At 47.7% G+C, this 18,749-nt stretch overlaps 1 protein-coding gene across 1 annotated transcript in view; it reads right to left on the minus strand.

Annotated features, from left to right (window-relative positions):
* The window catches only part of LOC135919871 (nephrin-like), a 65,123-nt gene that overhangs the window by 6,143 nt on the left and 40,231 nt on the right, over window positions 1-18,749 (minus strand). Inside the window, exons 6-8 of the mRNA XM_070538045.1 lie at window positions 17,882-18,188; window positions 10,335-10,533; window positions 6,652-6,904 (exon numbers count right to left, since the gene is read on the minus strand). Of these exons, the coding sequence (XP_070394146.1) occupies window positions 6,652-6,904; window positions 10,335-10,533; window positions 17,882-18,188 (759 nt within the window). The remainder of the gene's footprint in view (window positions 1-6,651; window positions 6,905-10,334; window positions 10,534-17,881; window positions 18,189-18,749) is intronic.

The raw sequence follows: 18,749 nt of genomic DNA on the forward strand, positions 1-18,749 counted from the left end.
CGTTTGTCCCTACCCAAATAACAAGATATGCCGGGGCTGCGGTGTCTGCAACCCCCCCGCCGACCATAACTGTAACCCTAAGTGCTCGCTCTGTGGTGGTCCCCATCTCACCGCGGACAAAAGCTGTGCCGCTCGATATAAAACCCCGTACGTCATCCGCAAGCGTATCGGAGAACGACGAACAACCAGCCAAGCCACCTATAAACAAGCCGGCCCCTCCACCCTCAGCACCAGAACCAGGCCACGCTCCCGCACACCGTCAAGGGGGAGCCGTTCCCGCTCCAGAACTCCATCTCGATCCAGGCAACAACGCTCAAGATCCCGGTCTGCATCGGCTTCACGCATCACATCTACCAACAACAGCAAGGTGAGCTTCGCAGACGCTCTCATGGGCACCTCGCGAGAGGGTCGTAAGATCGACAACACACAAGTCACCTACCCTCCTCTTTCACCAGAAAACCCAGAAATAGCTCAGCTTAAGCGCGAGAACGCCATCCTACGCGATCTCCTAACTAAACTCTCGCAGGAGGTTAGAGACCTCAAACAGTCCCAAACACCAGCCCCTACACCTATCGCACAGAACGTCCCTGCCCCTGGTCAGGAGGCCCCCTCGACTCCCGCCCCCAAGAAGAGAGCCCTGCAAGATGGAGCCACGGGCCAGGTACGCTCTGAAGTTAAACACATGCTCATCTCACTTCAAACAACTATTAGCACTTTCCAACATGCACTGGATTCCATCCAGCAAGCCTTCATTGGTATTGTCCAACGCGTAACCAACCTGGAAACTCATATTCTCACGCATCCTAGCCATGCCGCCCCCGTCTGCGACCCTTCCGGGACGCCCATGGCGACATCCACCATCTCCCACTATGGCTCACACTAATCAAGACACCCTCATTTGGCAGTGGAACTGCCGAGGCTTTCATCATAAACAACCAGTACTCAATCAATACCTACGCCAACATACCCGCCGCCCGGATGCTATCCTACTTCAAGAAACCAACAACGCACCGACCACGCTCCCCGGTTATCAAACCTTCCATACCACCCACCCTCTTCGCCGGGTGTCCACCCTAGTACGGCGTCGTATTCCTGTTATTGAACATGATCTCAATAGTCCTCACATCGAACATCTATTCCTCGAATTAATTCCCAATCGTAAACGGAAAGAATGCATCTTCCTTCTGAACATTTACAATAGCCCCAAGGATAAAGCAAGGTGTCGCTTCCTCACCCTCTTTAAGAAGGCTCTTCACGTAGCTGGAGCGCACCCCCTACTCATCGGCGGTGATTTCAACCTCGCCCATACAGGCTGGGGCTACGTTCGCACGGAAGCTGCAGCTCGCAACCTCTGGCAAGATTACCACGACTTAGGCCTTACGCTCATCACGGATCCCTCCTTTCCTACACGCCTCGGTACTTCCACTACCCGGGACTCTACCCCCGACCTCACCTTCATGAAACATATCACCAATGCACACTGGACCAATACCCAGCAAGACCTGGGCAGCGACCATTATATCCTTGCTCTCTCTTTACCCCAACTCGCTGCCGCCCCTGCCCCCACTAAAGAATTCACCATTACCGACTGGGATGTTTTTCGAAAAATACGCATAGGTTCTACTTCAGCAGAAGGCATTACCGACATTAACACCTGGATGCAAGCGCTACGCACTGATGTTGAAACGGCCACTCGGGTGGTAACTACAGATGCCTCAGTTGAACGCATGGATAGCCGCCTCGCCCATCCTGTGGAGGCTAAAGCCTCCATCCTAGCTCGATGGAAGGGGCAGCGCCTAAACCGTCGCCTCAGAAGCAAGATCTCCAAACTGAACACAGCCATTGAGGAGCATTGTCAAATCCTCAGCCGGCAACAATGGACTGAGCTGTGTAACACGGTGGATGGACAACTTCATCGCCCTTCCTCTTGGCAACTCCTCAAACATCTGCTTGATAATACCACCACCCGCACCACCCAACAGGATCGGCTGCAGAAGCTCCTTTATACGGAGACCCTTAAGCAAGGTCCACAACAGGTGCTTGACTACCTCTGCACCAGATATATCTCCAGGGGACAAGTCAGTCCACACAGCAATTACATCGGTAGCCCCAACCCTACACTAGACGCCGATTTCAGCGTATCTGAAATACACCCCGCTCTACGCAAGCTTAACGGTCATTCTGCTCCAGGGCCAGACGGGGTCACTAACAAAAGCCTTCGCAATCTCGATGACGAGTCCGTGTCCCATCTGACTGACTACATCAACGATTGCTGGCGCAGTGGTGCCCTTCCAGCCGCCTGGAAGACTGCCAACGTTATCTTAATCCCAAAGCCTGGCAAACCATCTAGCCTCAATAACTTAAGGTCCATCTCCCTCACTTCATGCGTAGGCAAGGTGATGGAACACGCCTTCTTAGCACGCATCAACAGTCACCTCGAGGACAACTCTCTCTATCCCCACACCATCATTGGATTTCGCCCTCACCTTTCTATTCAAGACGCTACGTTACAGCTCAAACATCAAGTGCTCAACGATCGTTCCTGTAACATGAAAGCCATTCTCGGACTCGACCTCACTCAAGCCTTTGATAACATTTCCCATGCAGCTATCCTTGACCAGGTCTCCAACCTCCAGCTGGGAGAGCGAGCCTACAATTACATCCGTGACTTTCTCTCCAATCGCACGGCTACCCTCTCGGCCGGGGATTTACGATCAGACCAGCTTCCCCTTGGCAGCAAAGGCACCCCGCAAGGTTCAGTTATCTCTCCCATGCTCTTTAACTTAGTCATGATTGGCCTTGCGAAGCAACTACAGCAAGTCGACAATATCAATCATACCATCTACGCCGACGACATCACCATCTGGTCGTACCGAGGCAGTGATGGTCAAGTGGAATCAGCCCTCCAAACGGCGATTGACACGGTTGAAGCCTATCTCCAAGGGACTGGACTGCGCTGTTCGCCGTCAAGATGGCAGTCCTATCCCACACGTCCCTAGTATCCGGGTTCTCGGTCTCACCATCTCTACCAACGGCTCCAACGCCTTAGCTCTCAAGAAGATCTGTGCCCAATCTCAGAACACCCTACGACTTCTTAAACGTATATCTAACCGTCGACGAGGACTCAAAGAAGAAAGCCTTCTCCGACTCGTCCAATCCTTCGTCATATGCCACATTACCTACGTTGCTGCGTACCTCAACTGGTACCGGGCTGAGCAAAACAAGCTCGACACCCTCATAAGAGCGGTCTACAAGCAAGCACTTGGTCTCCCACATTGCACCAGCACTGAACTCTTCAACCAACTGGGAGTTCACAACAACCTTTCCGAACTCATTGAAGCCCAAACAACGCTCTCAGCTTGAACGGCTCACCCATACTGAAACGGGGCGCATTATTCTGTCCACGCTTGGCTTCACCTACCATCAGCAACAGGGCCCCAAACAACCGATCCCGACCGACATCCGTAGCTGGATCTACATAGACCCTATCCCTAGAAATATGCACCCTGAATATAACAGGGCCCGGCGCCAAGCTCGGGCCGGAGCTATCATAAAAGCCCTTGCCAACGTACCTAGCGTCACATTTGTTGATGCAGCCCGATACTCACATGGCACACGATTTGTGGCCGTTGCCACAAGCGATGGAGCCCTACACCATGCCTGCAGCGTCACTACCCCCACTGCAGAGACGGCTGAAGAAGTGGCCATCGCCCTGGCCACTTTAGATCCCACCTGTCACACCATAGTGTGTGACTCTCGCTCAGCCGTTACTAACTTCAGCAAAGGGCGTATTTCTCCCCAAGCTCTTCGCATCCTCTGCCAGGCACCACACTCTAAAGACAGCATAATCTCCCTAACATGGATCCCGGCCCATGCGGGCCCTGTCCACCCACACCTCCCCAATCTCAACGAGGTCACCCACTCCATTGCGCGAGGCCTAGTCAACCGCGCCAGAGTCACTGGAGATGAGTTGGACACCAGGGACAGTCTGACAACTTATAACGATCTCGTTAAGGCCTTTTACCTGAGTCGCCGAATCTTCCCCCCGCCTCACCCAAAGTTCAGCCGGGCGCAGGCTACCACCCTGCGTCTACTACAAACAAACACGTACCCTTCACCCGCCCGCCTCCACCTTATATTTCCGGACGTCTACACTACCCCCAACTGCCGGTGCTGTGGAATTCACCCGGCTACGCTTCCGCATATGCTATGGGAGTGCCCAGCACAGTACGCACAGACTAACACCACGACTCTCTCGTCGAGGTTGCATGAGGCTCTGCGGAGCTCCGCCCTCGACGACCAAACCTGGGCGACCCAGCACGCCCGCGAGGCGGCGGCGAGGCAAGCCCTCGACGTCCCTTCGTGGGAGGCGTAGGCCCGGCCATCATAAAGTGCTGGTTCTACAATAAAAGTTTATTCCTCCTCCTCCTTCTCTCACCCTCGTCCTACGTGTAAAAAGCTGTGCCCACCCTCCCTCACCCTCATGCTGAAAAGGCTGCTGTCCTTCTCTTGCGTTCCGTTTTCTACAATTTCGAATGAACCACTTGCTCAAACGTATGCATAATAGCAGCTGTGTGAGGATGACGGCATGACAAGGGCGGCGTAATCACCATTTAATTACAGTATCACCACGATAAAATGATGAAGAAAGATTGACGAAAGGGAGTATGATGACGATGGTGTGACGGTAATGGGATTACATTAGTGAAGTGATGACGGCGGTAAAACTACAGCGTGACGACAACTGTGTGATGACGATTGCGTGATGACGACTGCATGACGAGAGTTGGATAACAAAGCTGGAATGACGACGATGCATTGACCACGACGTCATAACCACCACAACCTGCTGGCAGAGCAATTTGACAACCTGGACCACTCGGTCGGAATGGAGTGCACGACGACGCCAGCATGACGAGAGTTACATCACGAAGCTGGAATGAAAACGACCGAACAACCAAGATGGCATCACGATGGTGGTGCGAGAAGGAATGCACGACGACTGTATGACGAAGATGGCGTGACGACGACGGTATGACGAAAGTCAGATGAAAAAGCTTGAATGATCACAATGCAGTGATCACGACGGGATCACCATCACGAGTCCATACCTAATGGTCCAAGCGATTAGTCTTTTTGGAACACAGTGTGTGGTGTAGCAGGTATCATTTATTTATTTCTTCATGTTACCCTCAGGGTACAGTGTACATTTCAGAAGGGAAGGGCAATTCACAACAATGAAAAAGAACACAACGCTCGTTCCATAACAAGACAGTACAGTAGAGACAGTAGACAGTACAGTAGACAGACAAAACAGTAGAGGAAAAAGGATTTAAAATCCTAGCAATTGTCTTACAACTTTATAAGACAGTTGATGAACAATAATTTTAGGCAGAAAACAAAAACAGGATACTAAAATCAGGTAATAGAGAAAGCACACAAGCTGTAATTATGTAATCAGCGTTGTAAGGGCATTTTTAAATTGAATAGAATCAGTGATGCTTGCCAATGATGCGGGTAGGGAATTCTTTTCTTTACAAGTTCTTGGAAAATACGATTGTGCACATGTTACGATGTTACATTGGGAACTGAAACGTTTTGTAGGTGATTTCAGCGATGAGAAATGAAGGGTACTGGTTGGAATTCATTGGGAGCGAAGATTAGAGTTATGGTAGAAAATGAGACTTGAATATGCTTTCATTTGGGTTACGCTAGCCGAAGAATGATGGTTGGACAAAATAAAACGAACTGCACGATTCTGCACAATTTCCAGCTTGAGTGCTAGTGTGACCTGTCCAGAGTCCCATACAGATGAAGCATATTCCACTCCACTCATTATTTGTGCATACGTGAATCGGACGGCCTTCTTTCGGCTCCAAAAGCCGACTTGCCTGACCTTATCAGATTCATGCGAACATAACTTGTGCATATGCATGTGTAATCATGCATTTTAGAGCGGTAAGTGGCGCTCGTGTCAGTTCAATAAAGAATTGTGTCCCCGACTTTAGTATTATGCGATAATGGTGGACATTCCTTTCCGTCAAAGCGTGTACCATGCTCGCTATGTTTGTGATAAGGCTACCGGGATTTGCATAAGAACGTGATCAGTAGTGATCGAGCAAGGAATGTTTCGGACACGACTCAACGTTTTGACGACTCTCGTCTTCATCTGGTAGCAAGTAAGTTCTACACTTCAGCGCTTGGAGCTGCTGATACTGAAATTTCAATTCATTGTGGAGGAGCTTTCTGTTTTCGACGAACTCTGGGCATATTTGTCGCTATGCCTTGGAAAGGGTAGCTACACCTGTAGTCAAAAACGTCCTAGTCTTCCTACTCCTCCTCACGATGCCTTTTACGTCCTGTGCTACAGATTTTACCTAAGGAGATGTATTCGTGCTACCTTTCTGTATCAGCCTATGCTTCCTATCCGCTTCGTTTTGCCGGGCGGGAACGCTTAACGTATGCTAATACAAAAAGTCCAAATTTTTCTATTTATATTAACGTAATGTCCGATAAACTGTGAAGATGAGTTCGATGACTACTTGACCTTATCAAGTTTGCAACAATATCCTGCCGTGATACTGATAGATGCATAAGTTGATAAATAAATAGACTAGATAGGTGCGATCGACTATGGAAGCCACAGTGTACCAGAATTACGGGCTGCGCGGATCTGAGAGAGGCCCGGAGTATTCCTCGGATGTCCCTCAGCTGGACGAGAAGGGAGGCACCCTGGACGATCGGCGACGCCGTGACGCAGGCGAGCAGGGGCCCAGGCTGGACAACCCGGCACCTCGGCGCCGGCGCTAGCACCGAGAAGAAGCAGGGGGCCTCGGCCGCTCCAACAGTGTTGCTAGCCAGGCAAGCAAGCGTGCCGTAGTCCAACTCACTGCGGGGCACGTAGCTGCGTTTGCGAAAGGTTGAGTGATTAACTCAAGCATTCACTGATTAATTATTTGGCTTTATGACCTTCATTATTTGTTTTTTTAATTTATTCAAACAATTTGCGCCCGAAAACAACTGACCGGGTCACAATAAATGTCCCTGCAGCACAACACGACGTCGGCAGAAGCCTCCGAAAGAAGCCCTTTCAGAGCTAGGTCGGCTAGCGCATGCGAATATGTCGGCTAGCGTGCCCATATGTCTCGAGTGTTCTGGGTTAACTAACTGTAGCACTTCGTTTACGTTAGAAGGAAGTAGAGCGTATGGTATAGGAGCTCATGGCGAGATATATACGTGTACAGTGTAGTCATAGCTAATGCGAATCAGCCATCTTGAATCGGCTCAAAGAAAACGTGTACAACCGCTTCAGCTCACCATACTTTGAGAACGTATCACCTGCTCGAATCGTGAACGCTGCATATAATGCATATTGGGAGACATCCTCTGAGAATAAGAATTTACGCACTTTAGTCATCATTCACAGCCAGTGTTGAATGATATACATAGTATGTCAGCCCTAATTGTTAAATGCTAAATTGTTGTGCATTTAAGTAAACGGTGCCAAGACCTCGTCAAGCACTGTACGTCTTTTAATTCGACCTCTTATTAGGCTATCTCTGAGGGAAAAAATAAAGAAACTATAGCGAGCTGTTTATTTCAAGGAGTGCCTATATATCATTTATAGAGCACGCCAAGGACACGACAGATTGCGTAGGAAAACATGTTCCTCTACAGTCGTTCACTCGACTATATAAACGCCCATCCAGTACACAAAATGCATAGAGCAAGAAGCAGACGTAAAGTACCTTCTAGAGTTAGAACATGGCTCGCACAGACGCACCTCAAGAGCCGTGCACATAAAATGCAAATTGCTTCATGTAGATGTGATTTTTAAGTGACAAATATAAATTAGGGATATACAGGCCTACTATACCTGTACTGCCACAATTCCCAAAAATGTTCGAAAAAATATTATATCACCGTTTGAATAGATTTGATAACAACGTCACATCATGACACTGCTCTATACTGTCAGAAGCCCAAAACGGCTTCTGATAGTATTTTTAACAGAATCTGCGCTTCTACAATAGCAAAATTACATCTTGCGGAGACTTGAGCATAAATAAAAGTAGGGGTATTTGTGGATTTCGTGGCGGCTTTTTATCTCCTTGATGACCACCTCTCAATTAGGAAACTTGGCTCCTGTTGTTTCCGAGATCACGCAGGAGTTACACTAAAATGATATTTGAACAACCGGGAACACGCAGTCAGCAATGATGCTTTCCGGTCAGAATTGCACACAGTCTAATGCGGGTTTCCTCAGGGCACCATATTAGGTCCTTTTATTTTTAACATTTTTATTAATAATGCACGCGAATTCTTAATATACGCGGATGACACGAGCATGTTCTCTTCCAGTAATGAGTTAGATGTCATGCAGACACTTCAAATCACGCACTTGAAATTTTATATGAATGGACTAAAAGAAATGGTTCGCATGTCAATGTTGCGAAAACGAAAATTGTTATAGTTATGGCAAGAAATAAAACTATTCAACGGATGAAAGAAATGTACTTCAATTCTGAATTATAAATTGTTCCTACATTGAAAAGACTAGCTGTTCTTTAACGATGCAGTGTCCTGAAGTGACCACGTTAGTAATGTCACTAGCAAATTATCTTAAATCATTGGCATCCTTTTCCTCAATCGACACCTTTCGTCTGGCACATTTATGGTATTGTATCACTAACTCTTTCAGTCTTACTGAAAATATTGCCATTTAGTATGGCGAAACATGTCAAAAGAAAATTTGAAAAAAACTACATATTTTGCAAGAAAAATCATAACAAATGTTGCAAATATTCCTAGGATGCATCATACTCAAGACCTGTTTTAAAACACACAGTATTTCCCGTTGTGAAGTGGTATGGATATCACTTGTGCATCACCTTCAAACGCGAAACGATCCAAACATATTTTTTACAACTTTTTTCTTAGAAACCAGGTCTATGAAACCGCGACCAGGTCTATGAAAGCAGGCAAATCAATAAATGGTGTATTGAAGCAGCAGGAAAAAAAATGCTTCGCAGCTATTAAAAAAATAATCTGCCACGGCTTTTCAAACTCCGTGTGCGAATAGCATCATTCTTGAAATGAATACATACAAACGAACCTTGGAATATCTTATCTCTGTAGGTGAATAGTATTGTTAGGTAAAACAAACTGACATATGTGGGTACTCTTATTTCATTCTTTTGTGTTCACTCATGTGGGCTTTAACTTGAATAAACTTTTTTTTGTCCGTGGTTGACTCGACGGACCTACACACCGAATTTGCTTTCTTAATGATGATGCATTTTTCTCGGTTTATGCTCACTTTTATATTGTTATATTTAAGCTCTATTTTTATTTATTTATTTATTTTTATTTTGCTACATCCATGCGCCTGCAATGCCTCCAAGGTATGATAGGTGTCTAGCTACTAAGATATAGCTTATACAGAAGGCTCCTTGCCTGTGATGTGATATGTGCCGGCAAAATAAAATCGAATTGAATCTCGCCATGAGAAATATTAGTATTTTAATGCTCATGAAAAGTTGTTTCAGTTTCTTTTTTAAATTAGATACACGGATGTGCTTGGACAGACCTCAGTGCAGAATAGCAGGCTAGAGTGCACCAACTGACATCTCCATCTTGCCCCCCACTGCTGCCGCGAATAAAACAGATGCATCTGCGGCAATGTGAGGGTGGGAGCCTAATGGGACTAAACACGTCGCTGTCGCATTCATTCGTAACTCGGTCTTCTGTACAGCTTATTGTCTGCCTCACGGACTCTGATGGTGGCGTTGCTGTGCGCGTTTATTATAATTCAATGCAAACAGTATAAGCACACGCAACGTGAATTTTAATCCAAGCAATAATTAAATTCTCCGAGAGGCCAGATCAGGAAATATCACCGCAAACGGAGGCAAGGTGAATGGCAAATGAGTAGTAGCATGCGAGGAGTTCGCGGTCCACTGTAAAAGCTCGTCGTTGAGGCACTATATGATTTTAAAGTCAAAGTAATTGCTAAAGAAAAAAACACAGCGTGAAAGAGACGTGGATAAAAAGTACACAGGTACAACGGACGGGCGCCAGTGCGTTGTACCTGTCTTCTGGGCCTCGTCTCTCTTGCGCTGTTTTTTTCTTCAAGTACGTTACACGAACTCGCCCACATCAAGCTGCTGATAGCTAAAGCCTGCTCGTTTTTTTTTAAATGCGTTAACCATCATTTTCAACTCTGGGGTACCGAGATATTTACAAAATATGTCACATTGAATTAGTTACCCTAGGTTTATTACTGCTTTGGGTCTTATTTAAAGCGTCCTCTATAAGAATACTCTGGCTGTTACCGTATATGGCTCTCGAGCCCCCCTGCTAAGCGGGAGTGGTCGAGCAGTGTGAGTGGCTGCTCATGTGGTCCACCGGCGAATGTCCACCCGAAGAGGGTCGGCGCCGCGGGCTCGGCCTCCACCCGACAGCGCACCAGCACCGTCTGGTGCAGGGCTGCCTGGTACTCGTGCCGCTGAGTGGGCACACATCGCGGTGCGTCTGCAGTAAGGCAAACAGATGCTTAGATGCGTTTCGAATTTCCAGGATAAAATTATTCCTATATCAGAAGACCAAAACCCTCTGGAGCACTGTCTGGCCCCAGGTCAGTTCTTTTTTTTTTGTTCACGGGAATAGTGCAGAAACAGGACGGCGTTAAGAAAAAGCCACCTCACTGACAAGTGCATTTATTGGTGGTCGTGCATTATGGAGGATCGTGGGTCGAGTCCATATGTCCCACGAATAAATGATGATGGCGGTGATGATGATGATCGATGACTTCTTTTACACTGCCTTAAAATCGGTTTGGCGACAAATAGTTGCTCAGCCTAAGTAAACATGTGTATAATGAAGATGTGAGGGCAATACAAAATGGCATTTTGCTGAATCAAGGCTCAGCAAAGTACCACCCTCCAACTTAAGCACGTACCGTACGTCAAAAACGAAACTACCCGCTTGGCTGTATGCCCACACGCATAGCTGCTGATTTCCCTTTCGTCGACCGGTGTATTCCCGCTCGTGTGCAGAGCTCTGATAGGAGCAACGGATCCGTCGACACGCAGAGAGCAAGCTACAACTGATTTTAATGCGAACCATTCTTGTAGATTGTAAAACGGATTTTTCAGCTATCAGTCTGATCGCATTCGCGAAGTTGCTAGAGTTATCAAACACCTTGAGAGGGCCTCAAGTGCAGGTGAAACAACGTATAATCAAATAATGCTTGACATATCAGCTCTCATCTTCTCAGAAAACCGCGCCGGGGTTCTTCTATAACTGGTATTTGTGGACATTGAGGTTGCTCTAGGTGGCTTGCAATCTCAGTGACGATTGAGACTTGACGGCCTAGGCGCGTGTAAGTGACCCCAGAACACTCAATAAAAAAGGACTCCAATCCACGCTGTGAATGCGGTCGGCCAGCGAAGCTTTGATATCACCTGATCCAATAAAACGATGTCACGTAGCCTTGAACTAGGTCTTGCCGGGCCTGAGCACGACCAATTGTGCATATCGAGGTTGCTGTTGCTTTCGCCGCTCGTCGTATTCGCGCTGAACTTTAGGCGTCTTAACTGTGCGTGGCATGCATTGGGCAGGAACCGCTGCGTCTCTACTTAGCCTGAGCATGACGCCGTCGTGCATCTTGACGTCGCTGTTCCCGTCGCTGCTCATCGTGCTCATGCTGCTCTTCGGGAGTCCTAACTATGCGTGGCCTTTCCATAGAGCTACCACAACACAAATGAAATCCGTTGCTAGGTAGGTTCTTCTTTTACATATGAAAGCTGGATGGGATGGATGGATGGATGGATGGATGAATGTTATGAGCGTCCCCTTTCGAACGGGGTGGTTGCACGGGTGGTTTGCACCACCAAAGCGAGCGCGGAAGCGAGCGCCATCTGGTGGTGCTGCAAAGAACCCAGCGGCGTACGCAGCATGGGCCTTCCTCTGTGATCGGTTGAGATTTTGGGTACGAAGACGAAGGAATCCCGTAATCCTAGTCATTTTAGTTCGCTCTAAAAATAGGATCACACCTTTCCACTTCAATGAGCCCTAGGAGCAGCGTAGAGTCTCCACTTCTCTCTAGCGGACCATTCCTCGTCAAAATGCCCCATCCTGAAAAGCTTCTTACCCAATCCGGGCTCGAGGAACGTAAGCGTAAGCCTGTGTCTCTTTTGGACCTATTTAGTTTCAATCCATATTAACGCGATAGCGTTAAGGAGCTCGTGTCGCAGAAAAGCCGGTGTCGTCGGCGTCGGTGTCGGTATCGGCGTCGGGTGTCGGCGTCAGCGTTTTGCGGCGTTGACCGTGAGCGATAAATCACGGCAGGCACTCCATAAATAAAAAGCAACTTCAAAGATGGGCTGGGTGGGAATCGAACCAGGGTCTCCGGAGTGTGAGGCGGAGACGCTACCACTCAGCCACGATTTCGATGCTTCCAAAAGGTACAAACGCGCCTCTAGTGAATGCGGTGTTGCCTTCGAAACGAGCCGTGGAAAGTTATACTGTGGTGTATATCGGTAATTATGAACATGTAACTTACAGAAGTCGCAATTACACGAGTAGCGATGTGCGTTTCGCTGCATTTCTTCTGCGCTTTCCGCACACGGAGAGCCATCTTGCGGCAAACACAAAAGACCCCCTCCTCTCCATGTACGGCGCTGCCCCGACAGATGGCGCGCCACGCGCGCATTGGAGCTGTCGCGGCTCGGACCAGCGCCTCCTCTATAGAGGAGGCGCTGCTCGGACTCTCTCCCCTGACAACGCTTCGCCTGGCTCCCTCTGTAGAATCAAGCGTCCTTCCTTTCTTTAGATCACTATCTCTCTATCTCTCTGCCCGTGCCGATCACGGCGTTTGGCTGGCGTGCATCATTTCCCCCTCCGGGATTGGCCTCGAGCTCCACCACTGGAAACGCTGGCGCCACCGTCGGCGTGACGTGCTAGGAGGGATCACGTGGACATAGCGGCCGCGTCGGCTGCTTCGGGCGCGCCGAAGCGAGCTGAAAACGAGTTTAAATTCCCTCGTACGCTGCAGTCCTCATTTACTAGCGAAATTTTCGCGCTTCGAGTGTCTCCTTTACAACGCTTCAAAGCGCTAGAATAGGTAGTGGCTGCCTTTGAAGGCGCGCAACATGGTAGGCTACTGCTCGGCGCCGCAGGGCCGGACGCACGTAACGGAGGCCAGTGTCAGCCTTATTCACACGTAGCCACAGGACAAGAAGCTGCGTGAAGCTTGGCTCGTGAAACATAAAACCGGCAAACAGTCATCGGCTACAACTCGGGTATGCAGCAAGCACAGACGTGAGGAAGATTTCTGCTACGGCGCCCGGTCTGCGATGTTCTGAAAACGCGCACTGAGACGCTCGCCCGAGTCCGCTGCCCGACTAATGTCATGACGGTTTGGTCTATGAACTTGTCGATGCTATAGACACTGGCAAGTTCAGTGGAGTGGAAAGGCAGCGGTAAGAAGCACATTTAAATACAGCATGACATATGGTCATGTTTGTGTTATGAATTAATGCACTGGATTAGAAAAAAGGAGCAGCGGGAAATTGCACGCTGAGAACACCGATAAACATACAGTACCACGCAACTCGAGAAATAGTATTGAAAGGTAAAAGAATTTAGAAGAAAAAAAAGATTGAATCGTCGCGACGGCACATCACAGTCCCCGTAGGCGCCCAAGTCTCTACAATGAAATTATATTTGAACAGGTCTGATAGCGTCCACGCAAGAATGGTTGCTTGTATACTGTCAAATGCTCATATTCTGCGGCCTAAAGCTCATGGCACGGTGCGAAAACGCACGCGCGGAGAAATAGAAACAGCGCGCGGACAAGCACGCAGACGCGCAGTCGGTCGCTGCGAATTTGCGCGATCGCTGCATTGAAGCTTCGTTCTATTACACTCCATTTAGTTATACAAACACTATAAGAACATCTTTCACATAGTTTGCTCTCAGTGTTTACCTACCTTTCACGCAAGAAGCCGGTTCGGGAGACTCCATCGCGGCGACCGCGCGCAGTGGCATTCACTGTACGTATTCGGTAAAGAGATAGCGTCTGTAAACAATTGTGTGCTTTCAGTTTGCCCAATATTATTATTTAGACAGTAAGAAACTTCTCTCGTTTCGAAAGTACTTACAGAAATGTCCGGGAGAGCTCGCGCGTGGTGTTTTCAGTGAGCGCTGACAGCAAAACCTATGAGGAGCGCGCCACGTGATCCCTCATACTACGCCAGTGAGGCGCTTCCGATAGATGGCGACTCCGTAACTCCTCGCCGCCAATACCGAGTTCTTTGGTTCGCTCCGCTTGCTCAGGCGCACGTTTCGTTGCTGCGCCGAACGCCATGTTGCTCGACCATATGGCTCGACGCTCACCGCGTCTGATGCGGGGCGCCTCGTAAGTGATGGCTGCCCTGTAGCCCATTGTCTTACACCCATTGGCGGGTCGACGGGAACGCTATCGCGTTCCACTCTTGAAGGCGAAGCTTAAGCGTCCTCCAATTTTTTTATCAACCGACTAGCCCAACAGGCCTCGTTAAGTGCAAGCGCACTGGTGCCACTCGTCGTTATTATGCGGCTCAGACACCTGAGGTTCACCATGCGCTACTGGAACTAAGCGGATCTACCGGAACTCAACTGGAAGGCTACACCGCCTCAACGGAGCCAATAAAAAGACTGCCAGGTTTTTATACCGGCTTACTTGCAGCCTACCAATGCAAGTACTTTTACAGCGAAGCTGTATACCTCTGCTCCCCAATTGCATTTGTTGTTTCCATGGGCAAAAACTCAACCAATCACAGCGGCATGTAGGCGTTGCGTATGCCGCTGAGTTCCTTGCAGCACCACTAGACGGCGCTCGCCTCCGAACATCCGCGGCAGCGTTCGCCGTGCGTAGAAACAAGAAAAAAAACAGAAAGCTCGCCTTCAAGCATAGCGTTCGCCACAAATGTTTCCAAGTAAAGAATACAATAGCATAAGCTGCAGTTGCCGGGAAGCGGCAGCTGTAGTATACGAAGAAGGAAGTCTCGTAAGAACACTTTGATATGTTAAAAAAAGCGCCTATCAAATGACTTCGTCTGTGTTCTGATAGTGCTACTGAAAGGCCACGTACAGTTACGACTCCCGAAGAGCAGCGCGAATACGACGAGTGACGAAATGAACAGAAACGTCAGTATGCACAATGGTGTCGTGCTCGGCTAGGCAGGACCGAATTCAAGGTTGCACCACATTGGTCTATGCGATCAGGTGATACGAGAGCTTCACTGGCCAAACACCTTCAGAGCGTGGATTGAAGCCCATTTTTGTAATATATGAAGACACGCTGCTTTGCATTAGAATGCAGTTCGAAAGTGTTTGCTTTAACATTAATATAAAGCTCGATACCTTCCAAATCCAAATTCGTGAATCACTATCTTTATATTGAATTTTATTTTATCTCGGCAGAATATTATTGTTGTGTCCACGGCTTGTGAGGATATCTTTTGCGTGTAGAATTAAAGAAGAAGAAATGCGTCACCAGTTCTTCCGGCAAACATTTGACAAAAGTATGTTTCTATCACACAAAATGCGAAAAGATAATTTTTAGACGAGAGTCATAATGTCTACGAGAAGTCTGCTGTAGTTCATATCGAATCACAAAACACGCAGTAAAAACACATCCAACAGACAAACTATTTTTCATTGCTATTCGTTCACTGAAAAGCCAATACATCTGAGGATTCAGAATAGCTAAAGAAGCTTTCTTTTGTTTTCATCTTCTTTAATAGTCTGTTCTGACTGTATATGAAAGTTCATTGAAATAAAATTTTCTACGAGAAAAGGAAGTTTCAGTGGTGTTTATCACGCCTGTGAATATGGGTGCTGCCAATGTTCACGCCAGTGCACCGGCTTAAGAAATAAACAAGGCCCATTACGCTCTATGTTCAAGCTGTCGCCTGGAGCAACAGCGTTATCACAGAATGCAATGTTCTGCTCAATCGCAAGTGCGTTCTTTTTCCATGCATTTTTTTGGTATGCAAATGCTTTCTGATTCAGCTCGAGCACTCAGACACCACGATTGTGTGGTAGGGTGGCTAGCTGCGCGTTTGCGGAGTCACCAATGTCGCATCGCTGTGCTGGCTTCACTGTAAGCAATGGAGCCCAGTGCTTAGAGATGAGGAACGCCATAAGAAAGCAGTGCTTTAAGAGCTCTTGTATAAGCGTTACCATCCTACGCACCCGAGAGCGCTTGGGCAGTGTCGTGGAACGTTACAGGGACATTCAGAATCTACAAATGCTCGCGCAACCATTAGTGGAAAAGGTAGTTGTATTTTTATGGTTCCTTCAATGCTGTTTTATAAATGTAAAGCCATGGGGAAACTACATACCCAGTCAGACCATATTCCGCAGGAAACGTACCCGTAAACGTAAATACGTCTACGTGGGTTGTTCAGACTGCAGCCATATGCACGGTGATTATATTTAACATTTACGGAATTTTTAAATATTGCGTGAGGCAGATAGCATAATTCTTGTCCCTGAGCTAGATTATTCAATGAGGAGGACATCACTAGCACAAGAAATTGAAATCCATATTCAAGTAATCACAAAAAATCACTAATTAACTTCCTTAATAATTACTTTATGACACATATTGCAAGTTACGAAATGTAGCCGGTGAGCTTACAAGACATTTCCACTTGAAATGAATTTCCAGGATGACACCAGTTTCGAGATATTATTTCTCAAAGTGAGAAACTAAATACATTGCCGTTCCAGGTATTTGTGTGCTTTAATGCACAATGGAGCATTTTGTTGAAGAAGTAAGTGGAACAACGGTTCATTTTTACGGCAAGTTTGATAGCGCACATCTCCAAACTTGAGTCATTCAGGAAATTCATTCCAAGTGCATACACCTTACAGGCTCACCGGCTACAAGTGGCAAACTGGAATATGCGCCATAAAGTAATTAATGAAGAAGTTAATTAGTGAATTTTTGTTGATTGGTTCAATATGTGTTTCGATTTCTCGTGCTAGTAATGCCCTCCTCTTTGAGTAATCTAGCTCAGTGACAAGAATTATGCTATCTGCCTCAGGCGATATTTAAACATTCCATAAAACTCAGAAATGATGACCCTGTAGAGCCAGAAAGCGCAACAGTCGAAGCAGGCGAGAGCGCACTTGTTGAGAGGCTCACTACGTTTACGTTCATCCATAATTTGGTGTTACGGCGCGTCCTGTCAATCCCGCAGTTTCGGTTTTTGTTTTCCTCTCAGGGGACTTCTGCCGCCCAGAGCGAAGCCATTTTCACTGAAGCGGCGTATGCAATTCGGAACCTGCATCTTTGCGTGAAGGGGCATTGTTTCTGCTTGTGCTGTCATTTATTTGTTTGCAGCGCGTGGGCACCCAAGTGCTTGTTTAGGCGACTGTGCAGACGTGGATTAACCATCTTATAATTTATTTGGCGGCTTCTTAATATAAGTACGATACGCAACTGTTAACGTGAATGGTCAGCAGTTTTTTACGATCGTATAGTGCCACTGCTAATGCTAGGATTAACAATAGCAGCTCAAATTGGCTATGGCGTTAATCTGCTAAACTAGAACACGCGAGTTCGATGCTGGCCGTGGCTCCCATATTTCGGTAGGAACGGAATGCAGACCATCGTCTTGCAACCCTGCATGGGTGCAGGGTTGCAGGACTCCAAGTGGTCAAAATTAATCCCGTGTCCCCCACTGTCACGTGGCTCATAATCACATCGGCGTTTCGTCACGTCAAAACCCAGAATTTAGCTTTTAACATTAAACATTAACACTGCTACTGCCGTAGACTGAACGTATCGTAACCTTCAACCAAGAGTAAGCACTGAAATTCTCACAGCGCACGTGGAGAGTGACCGGTGCGCTGAGGGCCGTTCCCCTGGCGTTCCTCGCCAGGCAGGAGTAGCGCCCTCTCTGTGATCGGCGGACACCAAGCAGTGTGAGCACGTGCAGGGAGCCGTTGCTCTCGGCGCGGTGTCGCAAACCGGCGGTCGCAGCCGAAAGTGGTCTGCCTTCCCATAGCCAGCAGGGTGGTTCCAGCAGTTCCGGGTGTGCCCTGACGCTGCACTCGAACCTTGAGTCGCTACCTTCGTCCACGGCCGATCCGCCAACTACCCGCAGTCGCACCGAGGGCGGAAATTCAACCTGGAAAAGCGACATTTTTTGTCGCGTTTAACCCTGAAAACGTGTAGGAACCGTTTACGTCGTGCCATGTTCGACAACTCAATATTCTCGTAAAGCACGGGAAATTTAATGGACTGGCCATGGTAGCATTACGATAAGTTGCAGTGAGTTTTCATTTGTAGATAATTAAGTAATCTAGCTACTAAGAGATTCGTTCGATAATTTACTCCGTTACTATTTTCATGTTATTTCTATAAATGGGCTTTCTATTGGCAAGAAATTCCCTGGCAAATAGGTTGTTCCAATTTTACTACATACAGAACGGTGTTTGCGCTTCGCGAGTTAGACTCGCAAAGCAAACAAATCGGGGCCCATTTACATAAAACTAGTGTTGCGTTAGATAGAACTGAAGCTCAGGTTTCGATAAGGGCAACAAAAGCCCCATAACTACCCAGGGCGGTTTTTTGACCCTTGGGAAAGCTACTACACTTGTGGAAACCCTGGCACCAGTGAATTCCCTTGTGCTCACCAGTGCTGCTCTCAATGTACTCTACACTCGCAGGCATCTTTCTGTGGCAATGA

Source organism: Dermacentor albipictus, chromosome 4, assembly GCF_038994185.2.
Source record: "Dermacentor albipictus isolate Rhodes 1998 colony chromosome 4, USDA_Dalb.pri_finalv2, whole genome shotgun sequence".
Taxonomy (NCBI): domain Eukaryota; kingdom Metazoa; phylum Arthropoda; class Arachnida; order Ixodida; family Ixodidae; genus Dermacentor; species Dermacentor albipictus.